The sequence below is a fragment of the Pan paniscus genome, chromosome 5 (assembly GCF_029289425.2).
Source record: "Pan paniscus chromosome 5, NHGRI_mPanPan1-v2.0_pri, whole genome shotgun sequence".
NCBI lineage: Eukaryota > Metazoa > Chordata > Mammalia > Primates > Hominidae > Pan > Pan paniscus.
The window spans coordinates 163,255,413-163,281,411 of record NC_073254.2 but is presented as its reverse complement, the minus strand read 5'-3'; the positions used below and the strand labels follow the sequence as shown (position 1 = coordinate 163,281,411).

General features: G+C 41.1%; 1 protein-coding gene across 11 annotated transcripts in view; it reads right to left on the bottom strand.

Moving 5' to 3' along the window:
• AIG1 (androgen induced 1) overlaps positions 1-25,999 on the bottom strand; it is a 336,552-nt gene that overhangs the window by 90,233 nt on the left and 220,320 nt on the right. For all 11 annotated transcript variants that reach the window (XR_010112530.1, XR_010112529.1, XR_010112531.1 and 8 more), the window contains one exon: positions 14,933-15,048. Coding sequence is in view for 8 of the 11 variants with exons in the window: in XM_057302603.2 (XP_057158586.1) it covers positions 14,933-15,048 (116 nt within the window). In the remaining 3 variants the exon portion in view is untranslated. The remainder of the gene's footprint in view (positions 1-14,932; positions 15,049-25,999) is intronic.

Below are 25,999 nucleotides of genomic sequence, written 5' to 3'. Positions count from 1 at the left end.
ACTAAGCTCCCTCACAGTCAGTTGATCACCTCTGTCAAGGAGAGAGTCATAGACCCAGAAGTTATTTTCAGCCATCCTCCTCAGGTATGAAAGCAGTGGCACTCAAGATAGCACTTCCATGCCACCCATGAGATGTGATGCTTATATTAGAAAAGATCTATATGCCAACACAACACGTCCCATCTGGTCTGGTAGTACTACCATGTGTCCTGCTATTACTGGCTTTAGAACACAGACAGATGTCACAGCCTTGGAAAAAAAAACACAATAAAAATTAAGATTGCCCTTCTTCTGAGTGCACATACTGTGGCTAGCGACTGTCTTAACCTTCCAGCAGACGTGGAATAGCAAGCAAGAGTCTGATGAGTTTGACCTGCCCATTGCCCACTGCAATTTTAGAGACAGTCTTGCTCTGTTGCCCAGGGTGGAGTGCAGTGGCACAAGCATAGTATACTACAGCCTCAAATTCCTGGGCTCAAGCAATCCTCCCACCTCAGCCCCCTGATTAGCTGGGACTATTAGCTTGCTATGTTGTCCAGGCTGGGTTTTGAACTCCTGGGCCCAGGTAAGCCTCCTGACTAGGGTTACAGACATGAGCCACCACACCTGGCTACTTTTAAATGGATAGCATCTTATATTAGACTTATCTACTTGGAAGATGCCTTTTTAAAAAGATACCTGTCTTTGTCTGATAGGCAAATAGCACTATTTCACCTTGTATTCATATTAACTATTTCTTTATAATACATTTTCTAAAATTCTTTACATATCTTTGGTTTAAGTTTAGCATGTGTGGCTAGACACTTTGTGTGGCAAAGGGAGAATAAGGGGAACATGTTTATAAAAGGCACTTGGCCTGATGTGATGGGTCTTTGGCTGACTGACAATTTCTTTCAAGCTGTTCACTCCTCTAGGGCCTGATCAGATCTCCACAGAGTACAAATGACAATTCCTGGATTTCTCCGGAGGCTGGCAAGAATTTATGAATGAATTGTTACTTCTTTGTTGCAGTCTTCCAGCAGAGGTAGAAAATGTACGTAACCCAGGCTCTAGGACTCCATTTTCTTTCTTATCCAATGTTTTTTTTTTTTTTTGCAGCAGAATGTCACAGGGCTAAATTACTCATTCTAGTTGCAAAATGATTTGTATTTTTACCTGTAAATTTATGCATCATTTTAATTTATGTAAGAGTTTTGTACGTAATTCTCAGCTTTATGGGTGACTTACACATCTTGTTTTTCTACTGTTGTGTGAGAATATCACAGCCCAAGGATACGTCATTGTGCAAGGAAGAATAAAAGTGCTACCAGAAAGAAAAAAAAATACCCAAACTGGAAAAAATAAACTATTGAAGACTTTTAAGTAGGAGGATTGACAGGATAAAATTTGCATTTTAAAAAAACTATCTGGCTGAGACATGAAAATTGGAGGAGAGGCAGTGTATGAAAGCTTGCCAGGAGGGCTAGAGCATCAGAGAGTGTGAAGAATGGGGCCTCCCAAGGAGGCTGAGTAGGAGCAGTGTTACAGGAAATGGGCCAACCACTCTACCAATCAACCAATCACCCAACTAAGCAACCACCCACCCAACCAACCACCCAACCATCCAATCACCCAGCCATCCAACCACCCAACCATCCATCCAACCACCCAAGAAACCATCCAACCAACCAACCAACCAACCAACCAACCAACCAATCATCTAAATAACCACCCACCCAATCATGAAATAACCAGTCAAAGAAGGATGCTGTAGAAAGGAAAAATGAAAACAGTTTTGGTGGGGAGAGTTGAGGTGGAATATATATTGCAGTGACAGTAGGAGGGCAAAATGTCAATGGCTCCAGGTGCACTGAACTGCTTTGGCTCCCTGACTATGGTTTCCTCTCCGTTGCTTCTAGGCCATCTGCTTTTTCTGCCTGGGACACTTTTATCCTGGACCTTCATAAAGCTAACTCTTATTCACCCTCCAAGAAGCAGCTTACATGTCATTTCCTCCGGGAAGCCTTTCAGAACTCTCTAAGTCTGGGTTAGAGAACCTTCCATAGACTCTATTTTTCCTCTTGCAAATAGCAGTTATCAACTGGATGACTATTGCTTTTTAGTTCCCTATATCCTTCAATAGACTGTAAGCTCCTTGAGGACAGAGCTGAAGCTTCTTCCATAGTCTACCTCCTGCACCTGGCATAATGCCTGACACCTGGTAGGCACTCAGTAAGTGCTTGTTTGAGAGAGTTAATGAACTTTGTCACCAGTCAAGATGTACCCAGGTCTTTCAGAATACTGGAGAATTAAAATATTACAATAATAATAAGCCAGTTGCTTCTCTTACTTTGAAAATTATTAGGGAAATGGGTCTACTTACATGTACAAAGTCAACGTTTTATATGGCTATTTTAGATCAAGTTTCTCTTGCCATTTCCATCCCATAACAAGCAAATAGTCTTTTAGGCTATAAATTTCTGTTGACTCTTGGGGTATAAGCTCATCTCTGGCACAGATAACTCTTCATCTGAACTGTTTACTTTTAACCAGATTTTAATGTGTGCCTGTGTTGGGTGCTGTGGGAGATACAAATGCCTGGAGACTGGTTTCCTTTCAGTTACTGTCAGCTGTGGGAACCATCTGCTAAAGGTGGGACTGGGCAGGATAGGGGTCCCTGTGAAGATGCTCACATACATGTACCCTCCCATGCAGCCCACAAGAGAATATGTTCTGAGTCTTCAAAATGCTCTCATACTCTCAAAGACACCAAGAAGGCACCCCTTGGGGAAATGAAGAGCTTATGATTTTGCTAATTAATGAATCTTTCCTCTATGGGGAATGTTTTTATTGCCTGAACTAGGTCATCTCTCCTATAGGATGAGTCACTCTGGCAAGGAGCGCAGTCTATGAGGTTTCTGCTACAACTTTATCAGCTTCAGTTGGCAATTTAAATGAATCAGGCAGGTGGGAGAAGAGACAATAAAGCTGAAATTCAATATTGGAGAAATGGATGGCAGGGGTGTCGTAAACCCTTTATATGGTTACCATTGAACTAAGTGTAAGAGAGGTAGGGGTGTGTGTGTATGTGTGTGCGTGTGTGGGTGCGTGTGTGTATGTGTAATATATATTCATTTTCTCTATTTGCTTGCATCTAAAACCCACTGTTGCAATTTCTCTTATTAAAGTCTATCTTAGAAATATTTTCTGTGGCATTTTATTGATGTAATGTCTAAAGAAAATGTGCTTGGATTAACTCTTAGAATACTGGAGACAAGGAAGCCCTCTTTATTTTCTTTAAGATAATTTGAAGTGCTAATTCTCTTTCTTGCTCTAGATAGTGAAGGGAGGAGACTTTGGGGGCAGACTTTGGAGAAAGAGTTAATCAAATAACCACAAAACTTCAACTATTTTTTAAATCCCCTGGCAGAAATCAACAGATTATAGTAGTGTAGCACAGAGAAGCTGAACCAAGTCTGGAGAATCAGAGAGGGCTTCCCTGAGAAAAAGAGTTAAGTTGAGGCCTGAAAGAGGAGCAGGATTTGAAACTAACACTGGTGCGAGACATGACTGGGGGAGAGGTGGGATTTGTTGGTGGCACAAAGAAAGTGAAAGCTTTGAAGGTGGATGAAGCTTATTGCTTTTGACAATCAGAGAAGATCACTGTGTCTGGAGCTAGCAAGCAAAAGGGAAGGAGGAATATGATGAGGCCAGAGGTCAGCAGGGGTCAGGTAATGCAGGGCCCCCTAAACCATGTAAAGGAATTTTGGTTCTTATCTTGAGGAGCAATGAGAAGTCATCCACAGTCTTGGAGCAAGGGAGTAGCATGATGACATTTGTTTATAAAAGATTACTCAGGGATCCTTTGGATAGACAGTTCTAGCAGTGGTTGAGAGGAGAGATAACTGAGGCTTGGACCATAGTGTTGGCAGTGGAGATGGAGAAAAGCATAAAGATTCTACAAGTATACTGGAGGTACAGAACTCAGAAATTGGTGAACAACTGCCTGGAGTGGGCCCAAGAGAGATGGGTTGAGGATGTCTCATAGATTTCCAGCATGAACAACTAGTTTTGGGATGATGACAAGGGGATGCAGGTTTGGGGTGGGATGCAGACATCTGGCATGGCATGAGGTTGGTTTGCAATTGCTAAGTGAGTAGATATGGAGTAGGTTCAGGAGAGAGGTATGGGATGGAGTTCCGAAATGGAGGCATTGCAAACACATGTGGACGGGTTTACCTAGGGAGAGTGGGTAGTAAAACAAGAGGACCTGGAAGTGAGCTCTGAAGAATTCCAACACTGAGGTTTGGGGGGAGTTGAAAGAGCCAGCAAATGAGGCTGAGAGGGATCATCTTCAGAATGGAGGGAAAATAAATGGTTACAACACCTAAATCAGAGGAACAGAGTGTATCAGGAAGAGGGGGGGTGTGTTTTAGTATCAAATTGCTGAAATGTCAATTGAGAAGAGGTCTACAGAGCATTCCATAAATTCAGCAAAGGAGAAGTCACTGGTGACATCAGCCAAAGTTTTGCTAAAGTAATGACAGCTGAAGCCACAGTACATTCTCTGTGTGAGTTACTGTCCTATGCATTTTACATATACTAAAGAGTAGTATTAGTTTAATGGTAATGCCAATCTGATGAGAGACTTATTATTATTATCCCATTCTACAGATGAGAAAACCAAGGCACAGAGAGGTTAAGTGACTTGGCCCAGTTCATATGGCAGAAGCAGAATACAGGCTTAGGCAGTCTGGCTCATGAATCCACTATCTCAACCATTATACCACCTTGTCTCTTAAGCCTTTGCTGTGTGACAGTAGAGACAATGCAGATAACTCTTTGAAGGCACTCAGCTGTGAGTAGGGAAATAGGGAAGCAGCTAGATGTACAGGGGCTGGTCCAAGAAGAGCAATGTTGTAAGGTGGAGACTAGGACTACAGTGTGTTCAGATGCTGATTGAAAGGATCCAGCAGTGAGACTGAACTTACAGGAGAATGAAGTGATGGGCATGAATGGGGTCCCAGGAGAGGTGCAAGGGTATGAGGCCAGAGTCCAGAAGGAAGGATTGCTTGCTGAAAGACATAGAGGCCCTTTTCCTATTGTCTCAGGAGGTGAAGAGAGGGTGGGCGCAGAAATGATGTTTGTAGGGGGAGATCAAAGGAGTCCCCGTTTAGAGTCTTTTATCTTCTCTGTGAAATAAAAGGCCAGGCCATCTGCTGGGAGGACTGGGAGAGTGAGGTGGAGGTGGAGGGGAGTGGATAGAGATGGCTGGAGAAATCCACAGGAAAATTGCCAAGTAGCATCAAGAGCATAAGCAGCATCACACTGGTGATTTGGGCAGACTATGGGGAAAAGAAGCAGTGGTATAGGCATGGCTATAGGGAAGCTGGGGAGTGTGGGAAGGATCATAACCACATAAAACATGACTTCAGGGTGGGGCAAGGTTAATAGCACATGGGGAATTCTAGTTCTTCATGTACTCCCAGAATGTCTGAGAACCAGCTGTTGGGGGTAGGAGAACAAAAAACTCAGAATAATAAATACTGGGGATTGAGACAGATTATATACATAAGCCTTTTCTGTCCAGATGCAGGTCTAAGAAGCTGATTTGACCAACACCCAAGTGGACATTCTCAGGCACCAAGGGCAAGACATACTCTCTGTTGTCAGGCTTTCAACTGCCCAGATAGACTTTTCCTTAGAAGATGAGAAAATAGTGCATTCTCAGCACAGTGCTTGTAAAAATACGCAGATTGGAATAATGGGAAAGCAATGACATTCTCGAATCTCATGGGAAAAGCAGAGCTCCGGAAATAACTTAATATATGAACCATAAGAAAATTTCAGAAAACTCTTTAACTTTCTCAATAGGTTATGAAGAGCCACACATGCTGTAAAGTAGGACCAAAGCCCGTATGAAGAACAGAGGATAAAATGAAAATAAAATAAGGGTGGCGGGGAAGAGAGAGAGAGAAAAAAAGAAAAGGAGCCTTTCTCCTAGGATCTCTGCAGGCATTCAGGAATTTTGTCGCCTAAGAGAAAGGGAAGATGCTCTCATTTCCTGAGCATCCCTATGGGCTCATTAATCCTCACAACTCTGTGAGGCAGGCATTCTTTCCCATTTTAAAGGTGGTAACAATGAGGCTAAGAGAGGATAAGTAATTTGCTCAAAGACCCAAGGAAGACGGGAACTAAACAAGGAGCATCTAACTTCAAAGATCTAGACTTCTGCCTTCCAGGGTAAGGTTCGTGAGGGAAGAAGGTTGCAGAAACAACTAAGCTGAGGCTCTCTTAGGATGGAGTATTCCTAGCGTATAAACAGAACAACAATGGCCACTGGAACTGAGTGCCAGTTAGGTGCTGGACATTGTATACCCATTTTTCTGATGCTCACGGCAATCCTGCCTGATCACTATCATCATGCTTTTTTTGTTTTTTTGTTTCGGATAAGGAAATTGAGGCCCATAGAGATTAAGTGATTTGTTCAAGTATTCGTTTTTTTCTTGCTACTATGACACATTGCCACAGACTTGTGGCTTAAAACAACACATATTCATCGGAGAATTCTACAGGTTAGAAGTATAACATAGGTGTCACTGAGCTAAAATTAAGGTGTCAGCAGGGCTGAGTTCCTTTCTGGAAGCCCTAGGGGAGAATCCCTTTCCTTGCCTTTTTCGGCTTCTAGAGGGGGCCCTTGTTCCGTGCTCACAGCCCCTTCCTCTGTCTTCAAAGCCAGTGACGGCAGTTCAAGTCCTTTCTCCACTGCATCTCTCTAACTGTCCTTCGGCAGTCATGTCTCTCTGACCACAGTTGTGAATGGCTCTCCACTCTTAAGGATTCAAGGGATTAGACTGGGTCCACCTGCACAAAGCAGGCTAACCTGTCCATCACAAGGTCCTTACCTTAATCACACCTGCAAAGTCCCTTTTGCCACATGCCATGTCAGGGAACATATCCACAAGTTCTGGGGATTTTAGGATGTGGATATCTTTGGGGGTTTGTGGTGAGCATTATTTTGCCTTCCATACCAAGGTTAAACATTATTAAAGGGGCTGAGTCCAGAGTTTAATTTAAATTTGGCCAGGAAATCCTATTGACTCTACCTTCAAAATATATCCAGAATCCTATTAACGCCATTTCTACCACCAGGGTCCAGGCCACTTCATCTCGTATCAGGATTTCTTCTATAGCCTTCTCTTCTCTTCTCCTTGTTCTACCCTTGCCTTCAATCCACTCTTAACACATTGGCCAAAGTGATTCCTTAGAAATGTCTCAGTTCATGTCAAGTCTCTGTCCAAACCTTCCAATGACTGCCAATTTGAATTAAGGACAGTCTTTCCAGTGGCCTCTAATGCTCTCCTTCCCTCACCCTAGGAGCTCTGTGCACTCTCCCTCACTCTGCTTCAACACACAGTGGCCTTCTCCTTTCCTTGAACACAGCAGGCTTATTGCTGGAACCCTGAATGGGAGGGGGGTTTACTTATTTATTCCATGCACTCCAAGACCCTGAAGTAGAAGAGGAGGACGTGGACTGGTTCTGAGATGCCTCTTTCCTTTCTGGCGGGGGAAATGGAAGAAGGATGAATATCTTCTGACTTCACTGCCTGTGCTTATGCAAGGGGCTTTCCCTGTCATTGGCAAATCCCTGCTTCCCACTGATTAGTGCTGTGAGGTTGAAGTCCAGGTGCTCACCTCTGCGTCGGGTGCATACGTGTGAGGTTTGCAGGGGTCTCTGAAGGGTTTCTGAAATGAAGAGCTTCCTTATGTGGGGGATCTGGCTGGCTCCAGCTAGACCTCTTTAACACCCCCTGGCTCCTGTCCAGGGCAGCACACCCCATGGTTTCCTGCTGCTGGAAAACCCTTGCCCAGGAGCCATTCTTTCTTGGGTGGGCCACCATCAAGACAGCTCAACTCCAGCAACCTTCCTCTATGTCAAACCAGATCTACAAGAAACTTTGACATGTACAATGATGGGATCACAGGCGGCTTTACAGCTTCCCCTCCCTCTGCCCTGCCATATCCTTCCAAGACTCTTTTCCTTGCTTAAATAGGAGATATAAGGAAGGCTAACGAGTCAGCTTCCTAAATTCCTGCCTCATCGCTATTATTTACCAGGGATTCTCTTAGAGCCTCACACTTGGCTTTGGTCAGTGTGGAGAGTCCCTTCCTTCCCCCAACAGCTCCCCTAGATCCAAAACTCAAGACTGCAAAGACCCTGTCCCTCTTCCCCATCTTGGGAAGAGGGTGGGGAAGATGGGCATAGTGAAGCATGGATGGCCTTGGTGATAGTAAGTGAGCAGAGTCCTTCGGCTGTCTCTTGTAAGCCCCAAGAAAGGTAGCTCTCTTCAGAATGTGAGATACTTATTGTTACAGCAGGTAGCTAGTCAGACGTGAAAGGGCAGGAGAGCATCCCCCTGCCACCCCCCAACAAACAAGAATGTCAGGCAACCATCAGGTGATGGTCAGTCGGTTGTTGTTAAAACTGCCTCTCTAAAATAATAATTGGTTGCAGCTGGCACCAGTGAAAGGCAGTCTCCTAATAGAGAAAGACACCTAAAGCTCATGATCAACAGCTTCCTGATAAGATCTCAGGAGTTGGGTGAGTGGGCTCAGTCATGCACACTAAGAGGAAAAATGGTGGAGTTTAATTGGTATATGACTTTCCAGGAGCATTCAACTGGTAAGGGAAGAATGCTTCAAGTGAGCATGCGCGCAACTCTGGTAAACACACTGCGCATGCGGCCCCTGCCAAGTGCTGGCAGGCCACTGTGCATGTGGGCAGCCCACTCCAAGGAAAGAATCAGGGAGAAAGGAACACAAGACCCCGGAAGCATGCCAACACATAAAACACCAGGTCAAAGGGTCAAACTGCACACTTGATCTCCCAAGTTGCCCACTTGACCCTCTTCCAAGTGTTCTTTACTTCCTTTCATTCCTGCTCTAAAGCTTTTAAATAAACTTTTACTCCTGTTCTAAAACTTGCTTCAGTCTCACTCTGCCTTATGCCCCTTGGTCAAATTATTTCCTCTGAGGAGGCAAGAACTGAGGTTGCTGCAGACCCATACCTATATGCCGCCAGTAACATTATCACCTTCATTCATCTTGGACTCGGTTCTCCAATGCCAGAAAATCAGAAAGATGTACACAAACCATTACAGATGTAAAAGTCAACAGCTATGGTGGAGTGAAAGATTCAAGTTGAATAGAGAAAAATGTCATCTGCTGGTCAAAGAACACATGTCGGCCAGATTTGTTTAACTGGTGAAGAAACATCTGATTAAATGGAAGGAATTGAATGTGGTCTAAAATTTCATTTTCTTAGTAAGGAGGGTACACATTTTTTCCTAAAAATTTTACTCATTCATGGCTAAAAATTCTAAGACTTTAAAATTTGAGTACACTCTTATTTTTATTTTTGAGAATTTTTTCTCTGGCTTACAAATACTGTATGTAAATAAAAAATAATGTATGTTTCCAGCAGAAACTTGAGGTACAAAAACATTTCAACAAGAAGCCAAAAAAATCATCCAAAATTGCCCAGTTAGGAGATAATCAAATTTTGTGGGAGATAGAATTTTGACATGAAATAATTTAGGAATGATCATAAAAGAATGAACATACTTCATTCTGTAAACTAAAAATAAAATTCTAAGCCTCTCAACCAACTGAATGGACCCCCTCTGGGCCAAGGGGACCCTAGAGAAACCTGAAAAATGGAACTCACAGCCATTAGGGGAAGGCAGGTTAGACATGCCTAATTGTACCCTCTCCTTTTTGGAGTTTAGGCATAACTGACCAGGATTAACATTAAAATAGAGATCATAAGACTGACAAAACAAACTCTTTGGGGCAATAAGATTCCAAATTTCAACCTGATTTTGATGTGGCATCACATAACAGATGGGAGGTCCTGAAGGAAATCAAACATATTTTAGCCCAAAATATATTTCTTTGACATATTTTGAAATGGCTCTGCAGAGCCATCTTTTGTGGGGGATCTTTGCATTTGTAGACAGTCTCCATTAATACAGCCAGGACCTTCCTGGATCTAGGAGAGATTAACAAAGAGCCTGATGCCATTTAGGGTCTGAAAAGAGACATTTACCATCCCTTCTCTCTGAAGGCTGCCACGTATGAGGCTTCATCTACATAACAAGAACCTTGGTCTCCACAACCTCCCTTATCTTAACTCAAGCATTTCTTTCTACTGACTTAAAGTCTTTAGACAAAGCTTAACTCTTTCAAACAACTCCCAACCACAAAAATCTTTGAATTCACCTATGACTTGTAACCACCCACTACTTCTTTGAGACATCCTACCTTTTCAGGTCAAATCAATGCATACCTTACAGGTATAGATTTATGTCTTTGCTTGTAACTTCTGTCTCTTTAAAATGTATAAAACCAAACTGTAACCCAACCATCTTGGGCACACTTTCTCAGGACCTCTTGAGACTGTTCCCTGGGCCATGGTCACTCGTATTGCCTCAGAATAAACCTCTTTAAATATTTTACAGAGTTTGCTTTTTCCATTAACAATTCTGACTTGACTTTGTTTTATTTTCTGTGTTGGAAAGTTATTCAATGAACACATTTGGGGAAATGAGATTTGGAATATGGAATTTGTTTAAAACCACTAGGGTGCAGAGACAACAGACATCTCTATTTTGCTTTAAATACACTCACAGCAGTTGACAAGGAATATTTATCCATAAGTGGAAACACCCAGGATCCATTTTGTCCCCTTCACTAAGGCCTACTTGCTCTTGATGTGTCCTGGGTTGAGAGATCAGCACGTATTATACATGGCTTCTGAGATCTCACATGGGCTCTGATTGAATGAGAAACCCCTGAAGGAGGGGAGAATAGCCAGGGGCTGGAAGAAGACTCCTTAGGAGAGAGACCATTCTTGAAGCTTTGAGGGTGTGCATTTCCTAGGGTCTGAGTTGGTTTCCTCTTTCTGTATCTTGCAGACTGAAAGGCAGAGCAATGAGAAGCAGCAGAACTGCAGAGACAAGGATTCCAGGTGCTTGGAAGTGAGGGTGGAGCCAGCCCGGGAAAAGATTCAGCCCCAGACGGCTGCACCAGGTGGAGCAAAGATGTCTTCTCTTTTATACATGTCAACTAGAAGGTGACAAGAGTCAGGAGCCCATGATCTTAAAGCTCCCTGTGTTACCCAGCACCCCTGTAAGATTTCCTAATCATTCTTTTATAATTAAAAAAAAGATATTTTCATATCCCTTAGAGTTGTTTATGACTATTAAAATTGTTTTTCATTTTGTGCAAGTGATCCAGAATGAGTAAAAAGAAGAGAAAACACTTATGGTAACTAAAATTCTCAAGCCTTGAAAAGAAAACATTACTGTTTATACTACTATTTGTTGAGAAGCATCTCAGGACTGATAAATAGCAAATATAGATTTTTTTTTTTTTTTTTTTTACTGTAGTCAGGCATTGTTCTATGGGCTTTATATACAATAACAGTGTCTTTCCAACTATGGGGTACATTCTGTCCTCCTCTCTGTTTTACTTCTGATTAAGCTAAAGCCTAGAAATGTTTCCAACCCAGAAAGTGGCCTCAGCTACCAGGCTTGGCTGGTTCTTATGTATTTCTTCTAAACAAAATAAAAAACTCACTATGTTCATTCATAGAGTTACTCTTCACACAGCCAGGGCAGTGGAGGGTCTGGTTAACAGACTACAATCTGCAGCCACACACTGGGGCTTGCACCGTAGTTCTGGCAAGAGTCCAGTGGCTCACCCTGGGCAAGTCATGTACTCTTTCTAAACTTCAGCATACTTCCCTGTAAAATGGGCAAGATCATGCCTATCTCTAAGGACTGTTTGGGGAACTAAATAAGATAATATTTGAACTGAACTTGGCACAGTGTCTGGCTCAAAGGAATGGTACCCATTATGATTCCTGATACTTAAACTCTTATATCAGACACCAAGGAGACCTCTGTATGTATCCGGAATGCTAAGGGTCCTCTCATTGATTAAGGAAAATCTCACAAACGGGGTGCAGAGAAATGTGTGTGTGGGAGGGTTGATGATGGAGGGGGGTGTCCAGGAAAGGAGTTAAGAGCTTCCCACAAATGGACAGGTGATGTTTGGGCTGGGGGAAAGAGAAACATGGCAGGGAGGCAGAAGTCATCACGGAAGGAGACCGGGATGGCCTTTAGATGCTAAGCTTGGGGAGGACTGCAACGGGGCTGGGAAACAGAACCACCGAGAATGGGAGCTCAATGGGAACCAGTCAGTGGGGAAAGTCCAGGTATCCCTTACTTTCTCTACTCTCACTACCCAAACCTGGGAAGAGAATAGATTCAAATGAGGAGGGCCACTGGATAGCAAGTTAGAGTCCCAGCAAAACAGCCAGCCAGCCTGGTCAGCCCCTGAGGTATAGATTTAGCTCAACCTTACTCAGTATTGCACAGGCCATCTATTTCTTTTATAATTTACATGTGATGAGAGGAATGCTTTCTTTCATCTTGGCATGGGGCTCTGGAATGTCCAGTTACAACCCTGGTATGCTATCAAAAGATTTCATATCCCGAACCTTTGGCTGTTGTGTCACTGGTATGTCGGCCCTAACATAGTCTGAAAGGAAGCAAAGCCAGTACCTTTTTGATAACAATTAAAATCTTGGATTTACATAATGGGACATGACGTGAGGGCCATTGTTTAGCATTTGGCACAGTTATGAATGCCCAGGGCAGAACACCAAAGGAAAAAGTCTACTTTGAATGCTTTCTCAGAACAAATCTGAGAGAATTCACTGGTTAATGTAAATACATGTCCAAACAAGTACTGGTTTGCTTAGGGAGTACGCAGAGCTGGCAAGCCTCACTTGGCATGCAGAGCATGAGTAATGCTTCATTTTAATGAGGGATCTTGGGGGTCTATAATGAGGACTATGTGGTATTTCCCATGTGTCTCTTTGGAACGTGGACTGATTCTACCCACAATGGAAGACAGGTCATCAGAAAGTACATAGTTCCTGAAATCTCTGGGGCTCTACAAGATGCAGATAATTTAATAGCATATAAATGAATTTGCAGAAATATACCTAGAGTTCCCAGAGTAAAGAACTTGCCTTTTCCACAGGTAAGCAAATATGAGTGCAAAGTAACAAGACCGTATTTGGGGTGGGGGTGGGATGCGAGACTGATTTTTAAACTATGGCTATAGGCAGTTCCAGGTATGTTTTAAACATCTGTGGCATCCCTGGAATAATTGTGCAGCCTCCCTACTTGACTATTCTGAAAGATAACACTCATTTGAATATAAGTTCATATGTATAAAGCACATAAATCTATTTTTAAGACACAACTTTAGTCATATTGCAGGTGTGAGTTCTGATCATTTGGACATTTTTTATAAGAGAAAGTCAACACTTAAGGTTTTGGACGAGGCAAAAAACTTAGAAAGTAATTAGGAAAACAAATACTTCCCTAGTCCTTGCAAGTGGTCTTTACTAGTTGATGGAGGGGCCAATGGGAGAAGCTTATTTATTTATTTATTTATTTTTGAGACAGGGTGGAGTGCAGTTGCGTGATCTCGGCTCGCTGCAACTTCTGTCTCCTGGGTTCAAGAGATTCTTAACACCTCAGCCTCCCGAGTACGTGGGATTACAGGCGCCCACCACCACACCTGGCTAATTTTTTGTATTTTTAGTAGAGATGGGGTTTCACCATGTTGACAAGACTGGTCTCGAACTCCTGGTCTCAAGTGATCTGCCTGCCTGGGCGTCCCAAAGTGCTGGGATTACAAGCGTGAGCCACAGCACCCAGCTGAGAGGAGCTTTACCACATGGTCGTAAAGCTCCTCCCAGCTGGACGCGGTGGCTCATGCTTGTCCACATGGACATCCTCTGGATGTCCCCTTATATCCAGCCACAGGGTGTGACTTCCTGAAGCAAATCTCCTTTCTGCTCAGATTTGGGGCATCATGTGATTGTTTATGCAAAGTGTGTCATGTACTGTAGTGACCTTTATTTTATTTTTCAACTCCAGCTGGAGCAAGATGCTCCATGGAGATAGGGCCTCCCAAAGAGCTCTAGGATTTGCGGGGATTAAGTACAATTGAGGGGTTTTTGGAAGAACACTATCCAGTCCTTTGGGCTTAAAGGAGGGGATGGTGATCCAGAACTCAGGACAAAAGAGTCCCAAGAGGCAGAAATGCTGGCAGGAGGGACATCCTCTGTGCGTGTTAATATGTCAAAGAGGACTTGGAATAATAAAGAGAAATAAGAAATTCTCTATGTTAAGATAAATAATTTTTGAAGTGTTAAAAACCTGATAAGAACTGAAATTAATGTGAAGTAGACTCGCCAGGCAAAAATTCTTTTATCAGATAAATTTGGCACCTCACACTTGGATCTGAATTGTGCACAATAGATCAAATGAAGATTTCTTGTGGTTTATTTATCCCAATATTTAAAAACAGAACAGTTTAATGCATTCTCCATGTAACAGTTAATTCTGGAGTAGGTTTTAAATGGACCAGGGAAAATGTACATTTTCACTTGTTTCCTAGTAAGTTTTAAGTCATTGCTCTAAGAGGTCACTTCTGTTCTCATTTGTGTTTGCTGCAACTCCCCTGCCCCCAACAAAAGCAACAACAACAAAATCCCAAACAAAAAAGCCCTTAAGCAATAAAACCGGTGTCCAACAAAAACATTTAGTTTGAAAAAGAGTTGAAAAATGTAGCCTTGGAAGAACCACTGCTTACATGGGATTGTTCAACAAATTCCTGTTGTGTGAGGTTTGGCATATACTTTCTAAAAATACAAGCATCTGGGGAAACGAGACAAAGCCCAGGTCTTGGACCAAATGAGGCACACAGCGTGAATCTGTTAGTGATTATATCCATAATGAAATATGTGCCCAAATTTAGCAGTGCAAAATCTAATACAATAAGAAAGCCCAGCAGGCATGGTCCTTACCATAATATATAGCCAACAGAGAAGGTACATATGGCGGTGAGTCCGCTGCTCCTGCTGGGATACTGATGGTGCGATGTCCTCATCTCGATTAATATAAAGGGCAGAACCGTCGTGTGCTGGAAAATAACAGAGACTAGGTGACACAGATTGCTATCATTGTCTCTCTCTAGTTGTTTTTTCGCCAGTAGGAGAATGCACACTATAAATTCCTAGGAAAGTGTCAGGCAGAAAGAAGTCTATGGCTCGCCAAAGAAGTAGAATGGACGTAAAACCACATAGTGCGTTGATTGCTCCATTAATATTTTTCTTCTGTATCTTAATTTTTGAAATTTTATTGTATTTTATGCCCATTACAGAGAATTTTGATAACCTAGAAAAATGTCTAAGAAAAAACTGGAACCAAAGAAAGGAATAACAATCACCACTGTTAACATTTTGGTGTACATCCCATTTTTTCCCTCCCTGTTCATATTACTTAAACACAGTTAATATCATACTGTGTGTGCAATTCTGTTTTGGATTTTTATCATAATATTGCAGCATGAGAATTTTTGATATGGTAGTTTAGAAATTCTTCCAGAACATCGGTCTTGACCATAGCTTTGGAGAACTCCATTATATGGATATACTAAGATTTATTTAACCAATTCTTGTTCTTGGATATCAAGATGCAAAAGATTTTCAACCTTTCATTTATTAAAAACATCATGATGAACATCTTTCGTAGAACTCTTTGTCCAAATGTTAAATTATGTTTTTATTGTCAAAGGCTATATGATTTTAAGGCTGTTGATAAATAATGCCAAATTATGTGTGCACGAGCAGCAGGTTAGCAAACAACGCCAAATTAGCTTCCAGAAATGGTGTGCCAGTTTGGACCAGTAGTGCATGAATTTAGACATGATGTCTGAAGGCAGAATCCCAAGAAGCTGAGTAGAACATCTTTTTGTTTTTCTGATTCAGTGATTACTCTAGACACTAAGTTTATTGGAACAGGATGGAGATGAAATTTATCCCATCTATAGGTAAGAAGAAAGGAAACTAAAATTCTTAAACCTTTCAGATATTCAAATGCCCTTGGTTTTGAAATTTAGTGGACAGATAAAAGGAACAAAGAGTTTCTAAGATAAAATTGGGCCAGGATATATATTTACCTTCCAATACTGGAGACTTTCTCAAGAGTATAAAGATGGCAGAACTGAAAACTGACCCATCAGCAGGTTTAAATTCTATTTAGTACTTCCTAAACAGCCGTGAAAGAATCGTTGCCTTGCTCTTCCTGTATTATTTGTGTATTCAAGGAAAAGGCAGGAAATTGAATATTATGATTTTCAAAGTCTAATAAGTATTCTAGCAAAATAGAACCAGGTGGCAAGTAGGCCTTGGCAGGCAAAAGGCATGTTGGGGATATCTAAATGAACATCTTAGGAGCAACCTATTGTTTATATTCCTAGAAAAAAATAGAAAGACATGATTTTGTAAGAAATATTAAGACAGTGGATGATCTTTGCCTTAAACATTCTCCTCTAGATAACTGTGCTGACTGCCAATACATTAGTAATTAGAGTGTGGCATTCTGAGAAAATCAGGTGAGTGATTCCACAGTTGGGTAGCTTTATATTTCTTTATCTTTTATCTTCTTTATTACTATTTTTTTAAAACAGTATAATTAGCTCTGAAGAAAGTCATGCAAGCCAATGTACATGTGTGCTAGTACAGAGACAGTATGCATTTTAAAGATCTATTGGTTTTTCATTATAATCTAGTTACCTCAGATGACATCGGCCTGGAATGTCGCCAACAGTTTGAGATGGCAACAATAGTTTTACAATGGTGCATTCACGCAAAATTCAAATATACAGCTAGCAATAAGGCTATGTCTTATCAAATCTTACATAAAAGAAAAATACCTGCAGATCAAACCTTTACACTGATGATAATGCTGACCCTGAGGGCCTGTGTGGATCATAAATGACAATGACATTACTTTTGGATCACTGATATTAATAAATTTCTTAAGTTCTACCCTTCATTCATTGCTCCAAATGAAGTAGAAAATCCTCCATTTTTAAATAAATATATATTGGTTGTATAAATAACCAATCAGAATATGCTTATTCAGTTGTCATTATTTTATCAAGGAAAGTGATAAAATGTATGCATATCTTCCAGATAGGACATCTGATACTTGCTGATGATCAGATGTATCTGGGAGAATCAGGGTGTACTTTAAACCATTCCAGGAAGAAAATCAATTTGAAAAAGGAATATCTTTCTAGATCACTTCATCATTGGTGTCATCACCACTAAACAGGAGCAACTTGCCCCATCAGTGACATAACCACAGACAAAAGATCTTTTTGTGGCTAGCTGTGCATGTGCAGGCTTGTCCAGTGGCAAATCTTAGTAGAAGGTTTTTCTATGTCATAACAGCTTATCATTTGGAATTTTCATGCACTAAAGACTGTGTATCTCCCTCTCTAGAAATTTATAATGCAAATTATGTTTATTTATACATAGTATGTATTAACAAACATAAATTAGCAGAAAATATCTACTGCAAATATAAATGTTGCCTTACAGATAACTAAAGTTTTGTGAACTAAAAGAATGGTAAAAAACTATGAATGGTCCTGCTGAATAAGTAACCTTTAGCAGTTGAGTTATAACTTAAAATCTATAGCAGCAAGAGAGATAATTATTTTAGAACTACAGCTACATGAAATCCAGTTCCAACCCATTCTCAGGCAATACTCTGCTTCAATGACTTAAGAACCAGGAGGGAAATATTTAACTCCAGTTAAAATCATCATTGCATAAGAACAGCACTCTTAGTGTTTTGCTCACTGTGGTATCTGCAGCACTTAGAAAAGAACCTGGCACAAGAGAGGTACTCAGTCAATATTTTTCCAGATAATTTAATCTTCAAAACAACATCTTATATGGATATTATTAACTCCATTCTGCAGATGGGGCAAAAAAGGCTCAGAAAGGTTAATTATCTTGCCTAAGATCACAGAACTAGTAGGTCTGGAGGTAGGATACAAAACTAGTTCTGTATGCCTCCAAATCTCATGCTCTTTTTTCTGCATTAGTATTATATTTTTAAAAGATATCACAGTTGAATAATGTTTGAATCAATAAACCTGTAGAAGTGCATAATTGCAGATCACTTACATTATCTCCCAACAGATTGGAATTATTTTTTGGTTGGGCCTCAAAACAAATAAAAAGGTCTTCACTGTAAAAAATGATTTTTGCTAAATATGTTTTTCCTGTGGTATATTATCCAATCAATAATAATAAACGATAACATTAGCTAGCATAAAGTCAGAACTTTTTTTTAACTTTTATTTTAGATTTGGGGATACACGTGAAGGTTTGTTACATAGGTAAACACACGTCATGGGCGTTCATTGTACGTATTATCTCATCACCCAGGTATTAAGCCCAGTACCCAATAGTTATCTTTTCTGCTCCTCTCCCTCCTCCCAACCTCCCCCTCAAGTAGACCCCAGTGTCTGTTATTTCCTTCTTTGTGTTCATAAGTTCTTATCATTTAGCTCCCACTTATAAGTGAGAACATGCGGTGTTTGGTTTTCTGTTCCTGCATTAGTTTGCTAAGGATTACAGCCTCCATCTCCATCCATGCTCCTGCAAAAGACGTGATCTCACTCTTTTTTATGGCTGCATAGTATTCTGTGGTGTACAGGTACCACATTTTCCTTATCCAATCTGTCACTGATGGGCATTTAGGTTGATTCCATGTTTTCGCTATTGTGAGTGGTGCTGCAATGAACATTTGTGCACATATATCTTTATGGTAGAATGATTTCTATTCTTCTGGGCACGTACCCAGTGATGGGATTGCTGGGTCTAATGGTAGTTCTACTTTTAGCTCTTTGAGGAATCGTCATATTGCCTTCAACAATGGGTTGAATTACACTCCCACCAACAGTGTATAAGTGTTCCCTTTTCTTCGCAACCTCACCAGCATCTGTTACTTTTTGAAAGTCAGAGCTTTCTAGTGGTATGATGACAGTTACAGATGGCTGGAAGCGAGCTGAAGAATGATCTGTTGCTGTTTCCCCAAACACAAATACCATTTACAACTTACAGTATTTTCAGGTAGATGTAGATCCACCTTGGATAAATGAGACGGTTACAAAGTCTAGTCACCAAAGGTGGCTCTTAGCTCTTAAGAATTGTTTGGACTGTTTTCTGCAGTACGTTGTCAACAGAACAATTCCCCAGGAGCTGAGTTAAAAACAAGGCTTGACTTGTTTGAAGGGCTAAGTAAAATGAAGGTTGACAGCCCAAGGAGTAAACCTTTGGTCTTCCATATAAACTCCATCCTAGAAAGTACTGGTCTAGGATATAAGTGGTGAACCTATCCCAAGCTCTATCATCCATTTTAGCTAGTTTTAATGAGGAGCTATCATTTGGAAGATTGTGTCCAAAAAACGAAGCCTAAATCTATCCTGATTTATTGCATCATTTGTGCTTTTCTTAATGGGGTCTTGGTGGGTCCCCCGTGATGGAGCGGAGTGAACTGACTCCACTGCCATGGAGGCTGTGAACTGACCAGCCTCCCGTGACAAAGGTCTATTTGCAGAAGAGATCCACAAGGGGGTGTCACCTCCACACAGAGCAGTCCTCACACCTGAGGTGGGGCTGGATTCACGGAAGGACTCATGATTAATTCTGATGTGAAGACCCGGAAGCAGATGGGACAAGAAAAAGGGCTTTTGCAGAAGAGGCTCAAAGGAAGACAGCAGTGTAATGAAGTGGAAAGATTAGGAGGCTGGCATCTGAGATCTAGTTCTGATTTTGTCCTTCCTCACTCTCAGACTTGCAGGTTCTCACACATGTGTGAAGCTTAGTATTATTCTTTGTAAAATGAGGCAGTTGGATTAAATTAGTGCTTCTCCTGAAGAGCTAATGAGTTTTGCTATAACACATGCCAGGGCTGACCCACCTATGCTTTAGGGACAGTAGCCACAGTGCCAGGGCCCATGAAAATGTCTTAGTTTCTTTTAGAATCAGAAGAAAAAAACGAACTTTCAGAGTTGAAGATTATATTCATCTGTATACCAATGCTGTCATAAAACATCATATACGTATACACACATACACACTAATGTAAGAAGGGACTCACTAACACAAAGTGCTTAAAATCTACAAAAGCCATACTGTGGCCCCGTTCATGCTACTTGATTTTTTTTTTAAAGTTCTCACCCAATTCACTCACATTTTTCTTAAATAAATGTACTTAAAGGAAAACTGTATGTAAACTCTCATAAATGGAATATCATTTGTCATAAATAGAAGATAACCACAAAAACAAAATACAATAAAAATGAATTAATCTTATTAGATTATTTTGAGGCCTCCCCTATCTGTGTTAAATAAGGACATTAGTAAGTATAGAGGGGCATTAAAGATATACTGGCATGAAGCTGGACACAATGGCTCATGCCTGTAATCCCAGCACTTTGGGAGGCTGAGGCGGGCGGATCACCTGAGGTCAGGAGTTCGAGACCAGCCTGGTCAACTTGGCGAAACCCCGTCTCTACTGAAAAAACAAAAATTAGCCAGGCTTGGTGGCAGGCGCCTGTAATCCTAGCTAGTTGGGAGGCTGAGGCAGGAGAATCACTTGAACCTGGGAGGCAGAGGTTGCAGTGAGCCGAGATCACGCCACCGCACTGCAGCCTGGGTGACAGAGCGAGACTCAGTCTCAAAAAGAAAAAAAAAAAAAAAAGAAAAGAAAAAAGATATACTGGCATGAGAGACTCTCCTAAACAGAATGAGAAGGACTGAAAGATAATTCAGAGGGAATAAACTTTTCACTATGCAATTTAATATTATTTAATGTCACGTCCCCGTGCTACATAAATTATCTTGCAAAACTCAAGAGCTATACAGCCTACATACTGGGGTATACTGGAATAGATTATTCATAAGTTGTAGTTGTACCTTCTAACTACTAGATTATTTGATTTATGAATGGATGTTCTTTCACCAGGAAACTGGAAAGATGGATGAGTTGGAGGTTTAGATTCAGACAGACGAATGTAATGGTATTAAAGGAAAAATGTTCACACTACACAAGAAGGATCTGGACTGGCTCCTGGGGAAAATTTCGGACTATTTGTGATGGCAATGAATGACCTATAAACTACAGAGAAGTTTTGGAATAATCTTCGCTGTGGATTAATAGAAGGACAAAAATTATGCTGCATGATGGTATAAATCCAGGCAAGTCAGATGGATGAATTAGGGGAGCTCTCAAGACTATTTTAGATCTCTAGAATTGAGAGTTATAATCAGAGTGTACAACACAAAAATTAATAGGCAATATTTGAAGACTATGTTCAACTGCTATTTCTCTGGTCTTTCTCCTTCTCTCCAAAATATTTTTTAATAGGAGGGTACTACTCCCACATCATATGAACACCAGGCAAGAATCGTTTTTTCCTCAGAAGTAAAACCAGCTTTTGTATGTGAGGTGTGGCCAACCTCATTGGGTCATAAGAGACCTGGCAATCCCCTGTCCGCTACTGGCACCTGTAGGATACAGGCAGGCCTCTGGAAGTGTTTGCACAGTTATGTGTGCATCAAATCACTAGATGAGCTTGTTCTTGCCTTCATGTTTTCTAATAACCCAACGACAACTTTGGATCATAAATAAAAAGATGGCAGTGTGCATGTGCATGTGTGTTGCACACTTAATAAAGACATGCATATCTTTGCAACGTGCATATCTTTGTGTTACTGTGCACCTGTATTCTTATAAGCACCTGGACTGCAGGCAGGGCCAGCGATATGACTGGACTTGCCTACGAAGATGGGATAAGGAAGGGTTCCTAGGAGGTCCAATAAGTTTATAGCTATATTGTAAATAAGAATAGTATGAAAAGCTATCCTAAGATACAAAAATTGTGCACTCTAGATTGTAACTCGAATATTTTGTTTACTTTTTCCTGTTTCCTCTCACCCCCCCATAGAACAAAAGGGTATTAAAAATGAGAACATTTTTATCCTGAAATAAAGCAAGAAGAAATTTCCAGGTTTGGAAATAAAGCCCATTGCATTAGCAAAACATGATCTAAAACAATAGAAAGGGGACATGAGAAAAACTGAGAAAAATCACCAAACTCTGGCTGATCCTAATCTTTGGCAAAGCTTCTAGGCTTCCCAAATAAGTCAAATGTTCGAAGAATACAGGAAAACGCAGCATTAGTGAGGGCATGAACAGAATCAAGGTGGATCTGCCCTTGGGGCCACTGAACAGTGTTAGCTGGATGAGATGTTTCTCCTCTTCAAGGGAGATAGAAATGACATCTGAAGTAGCTTGGAAAGAAAACTGATGCAGGCTCCAAAAAAATCCCCTGAATTTTTACGTCGGGAAATCTGACAAAATGTTTTATCTTGAAACTATCATTATTAATTTTGCTAATTGGTCAGCTCAAAATCTGCCACCCTCCCTCCCTCCCTTCCTAGTAGAGACATTGTAGTGTTTTGAATGATGAGAAACTGCCAGTCTCAGCCACTATAGTTTCTGTTTCTCCAGAAGTCAAACAGAACTTCCCCTTGTCATGGGTCTCCCTCTCCCCAGCGCCCAGTGCTGGCTTTAGTTTGGTGCTACCTATCAGCATGGCATAGAATCTCTCTCCAGAAACTGCCAGGGCATTTTTTAACTGTGCCTTTTTGGCATATGTTGGATACCTGTTCCTGCCGGCTGTCAAACCAGGCTGAGATGCTCTTAACACCAGAACAACCTCATGTTCAAAATGAGGTTAGAAACAGTGACCCAAGGTGAAAAACTCAGGTTCAGACAGAACAATACTTACTGAGTGCCAGTATGTTCTGGGCACTTCCAAAACTCTTTATAGGCTAAGGACTAAATTTGGAATTTACTCACTTCTAACATTAGCCCCAACAACTCTTAGGATATGGTTTTAATAATTATGCCAAATAAAACAGTGTTGCACACTTAATTAAGACATGCATATCGTTGCAATTAAGAGCAACTATATGTCATAGGAACCATTACACTAGGACGGTGACACGTTTTACTGGGCTATTATTTTTGCATTTAAAGATTTTAAATATGACTTGAGGCAGTAACTATCTCTTGCTGAATCCTCCTAATGAGGACACCCAGGAGGTGCTAAGGGGCCATGGCATTACCAGGAGGCTGCAGTGCGGTGTGTATTTTCTCTTTCCTTTTCAGCTCAGCAGCCTGTGGGCCACCAATTAAGGAATTCTTTTTGTGACTGGGATGCTAGAGATGACCCATGTTGTACCATAAAATATAACATCCATTTTTAAGTGACTTAGTGTTTGCTTTCTTCCACGAAGATTTCCCAATTAGTATGTGTAGTTCTCACAGAATAGCACCTCTAATGAATGCCCTCAGACAGGCAAACCACTATACTATGATGAGCTGTATGCAGACTTGCAGACCAACAATGGCACAAAGGCCAGAGTGATTTGCTCTGCTTGGTTATGTCAAGGAAAGATCTCATATCATGGTGGACATTAGAACTGGGTTTTTAAATGTGACTAGGGGTTGATAAGTAGAAGGGTAAAGGACAGCATTCATTCACATGGCCAAGGAGAAGAAAAAGTAAAGGTACAGCACAGTCCACTAAGGGCACTGTTACCACTGCAAGACGTGAAAGAAGATGAAGAGCTGGGTTTGCACAGGTGAGGGTGAGGGAGGTGTCTGCCAAACCCTAGAGGGCTTTGAGCTGGAGTCTGCCCTGCAGGAAGCAGACGTTCCTCTATAGGTTCAGACATCTTCCATGGAGTTTAAGATCTAGAGAAGTAGGAGAAACAAATTTGGATATTAATAGTAGAAAGATTAAGCTGGAGAAAGAGTGGAGAAGGGAGTGAAGAGAGGAGAGATTTATCTGACAAGTCGCTCCCCTCTCCTGCCTGGTTTCTATCCTGCTGGCTTTTCAAGGAAGGAACTTTCCATGACTTTCTTCTAGGCCACTTCCTCAGCCTCACACCTCTTCCTCACCTCTCTGCAGCCTTGTCACCTACAATTTCCCCCTTTCTACTCTTCTTTTTCTCCTTTACTTTAATAAGCTCCACAATACAGACAACAACATAAGATAAAGAACAAAAAGAAAGCTAGTCTAACTTTGTAAATGTCAATTTGACAGGTAAACAAAGAAAATATTTATTTCATCCCTCTGTGTTTATGCTGCTTCCTCTATCATTAACTGGATGTGCAGAAATATGGAATAACAATAATAATAACTACCATTTACTGAGCTCCTAATATATGCTGAGTTTATACTAGACATTTCCCACTGTTATCATATTTAATTCTCACAGCAATCCTAATGTAGTAGTTATCTTCTTCATTTTATACATGACGAAATGAAGGAACAGAGGGGTTCACTTGTCAAAGGTAGTGTAGAACTCATAAATGGTGTAGCCAACATTTGATTCCAGATCTACCTGACTCTAAAACATGCTCTTTTACTGACACACACTGCTTCCTATGCTCGTTTGTTCATTCATTCATTCATTCATCCAATAAATACCATATTCCTACTATACACCAGTCATCCTTGCCTCCAACGGACTGCTGTTCTGGGAAACGTGTCTGAATTAGGTGAATAAAAATTTAAAGTCTCTCACCTTGGAAAAGATCTCATTCACTGGGGTTGCATGTATAGGATCTTGGAGTAGAAGTGGCTCACACAACACATGCAAATAATTGAAGTTATTCTATGAGATCTATTTATTGCATGCCAGGAACTGTACTGATCACTTTACATGGAATAAAACTCATTTAATTCTCAAGATAATGCCTCAAGGTATATGTTATTATCATCATCAATTCCATTTTACAGAGACTGAGGCACAAGAAGTTAAGAAAGTTGCACAAGTTTATCCAACTGGAAGGTGGTGAGTTTGTGCTCAGACTTGGGCAGTTTGACTCCCAATGCTCTGCTGCCTATGGAGCACCAGGACAACCGAAGGATAAAAGAATGGCCAGGGGTAGATCTCCTATGAGGGAAGGGGAGCTGACTGCGTCATGGCTGTGCCTGGGAGAAGGAACCTGAAATCGTCTCTCATCATCCCACCATTCAGCTTCTTAAGATTCCAGGGTCTGACGGACAACAGGTCAGTCTCTATGCCCATGTCAGAGGGTAAATCCCATAGGTAGCAAGGGCCTCATGGAGGTAGAGGGGAAGAAGGGAGAGTAACTCCAAGCTGCTGTCATGGAGAGGCATTCTCTTTCTGAGATTTGTGCTACCTTTCTTGTGTTTTTGGTGGCCCACTCTCCTTAATAGTATTTTGGAAACTGATATGGTTTGGCTGTGTCCTCACCCAATTCTCATCTTAAATTGTAGCTCCCATAATTCCCATGTGTTTGGGAGGGTCCTGGTGGGAGAAAATTGAATCATGGGGGCAGTTTCCCCCATACTGTTCTCATGGTAGTGAATAAGTCTCACAAGATCTGATGGTTTTATAAGGGGTTTCCCCTTTTGCTTGGCTCTCATGATCTCTTGCCTGCCACCATGTAAGACATGCCTTTCGCCTTCCACCACGATTGTGAGGCCTCCACAGTCACGTGGAACTATGAGTCCATTAAACCTCTCATTCTTTATGAATTACCCAGTCTCAGGTATGTCTTTATCAGCAGCGTGAAAATGGACTAATAAAGAAACATTCTGGGGAGTGAGGTGAAGAATGCAAGAAGAGAGAGCAATGGGGGACACAGCAGAGGTGAATGGCAAGGGAAAAGTGAAACTCAAGTAGGTGTTCCTGCAGTCAGTAAAATTTAAAGCATTGAAGTATTTTCTTAAAGAGCACGAAAAAGTGACAAGTTTGGGGATCAACTATAGAAAAATGAAACATCATTCACAGCACTCTGAAATTTAACAAAAGGAAGCTTGAAAAACAATAACCTAGGATTTTAATGTTATTCACCTGCTTTTCAGATATTTTCTCAGTAGAATCCACTTATTCATAGATATCAGCATCCTGCAATGTCAGAGTATGGCTTTAAAAACATAATTCTGACTATGTGGTTCTCTT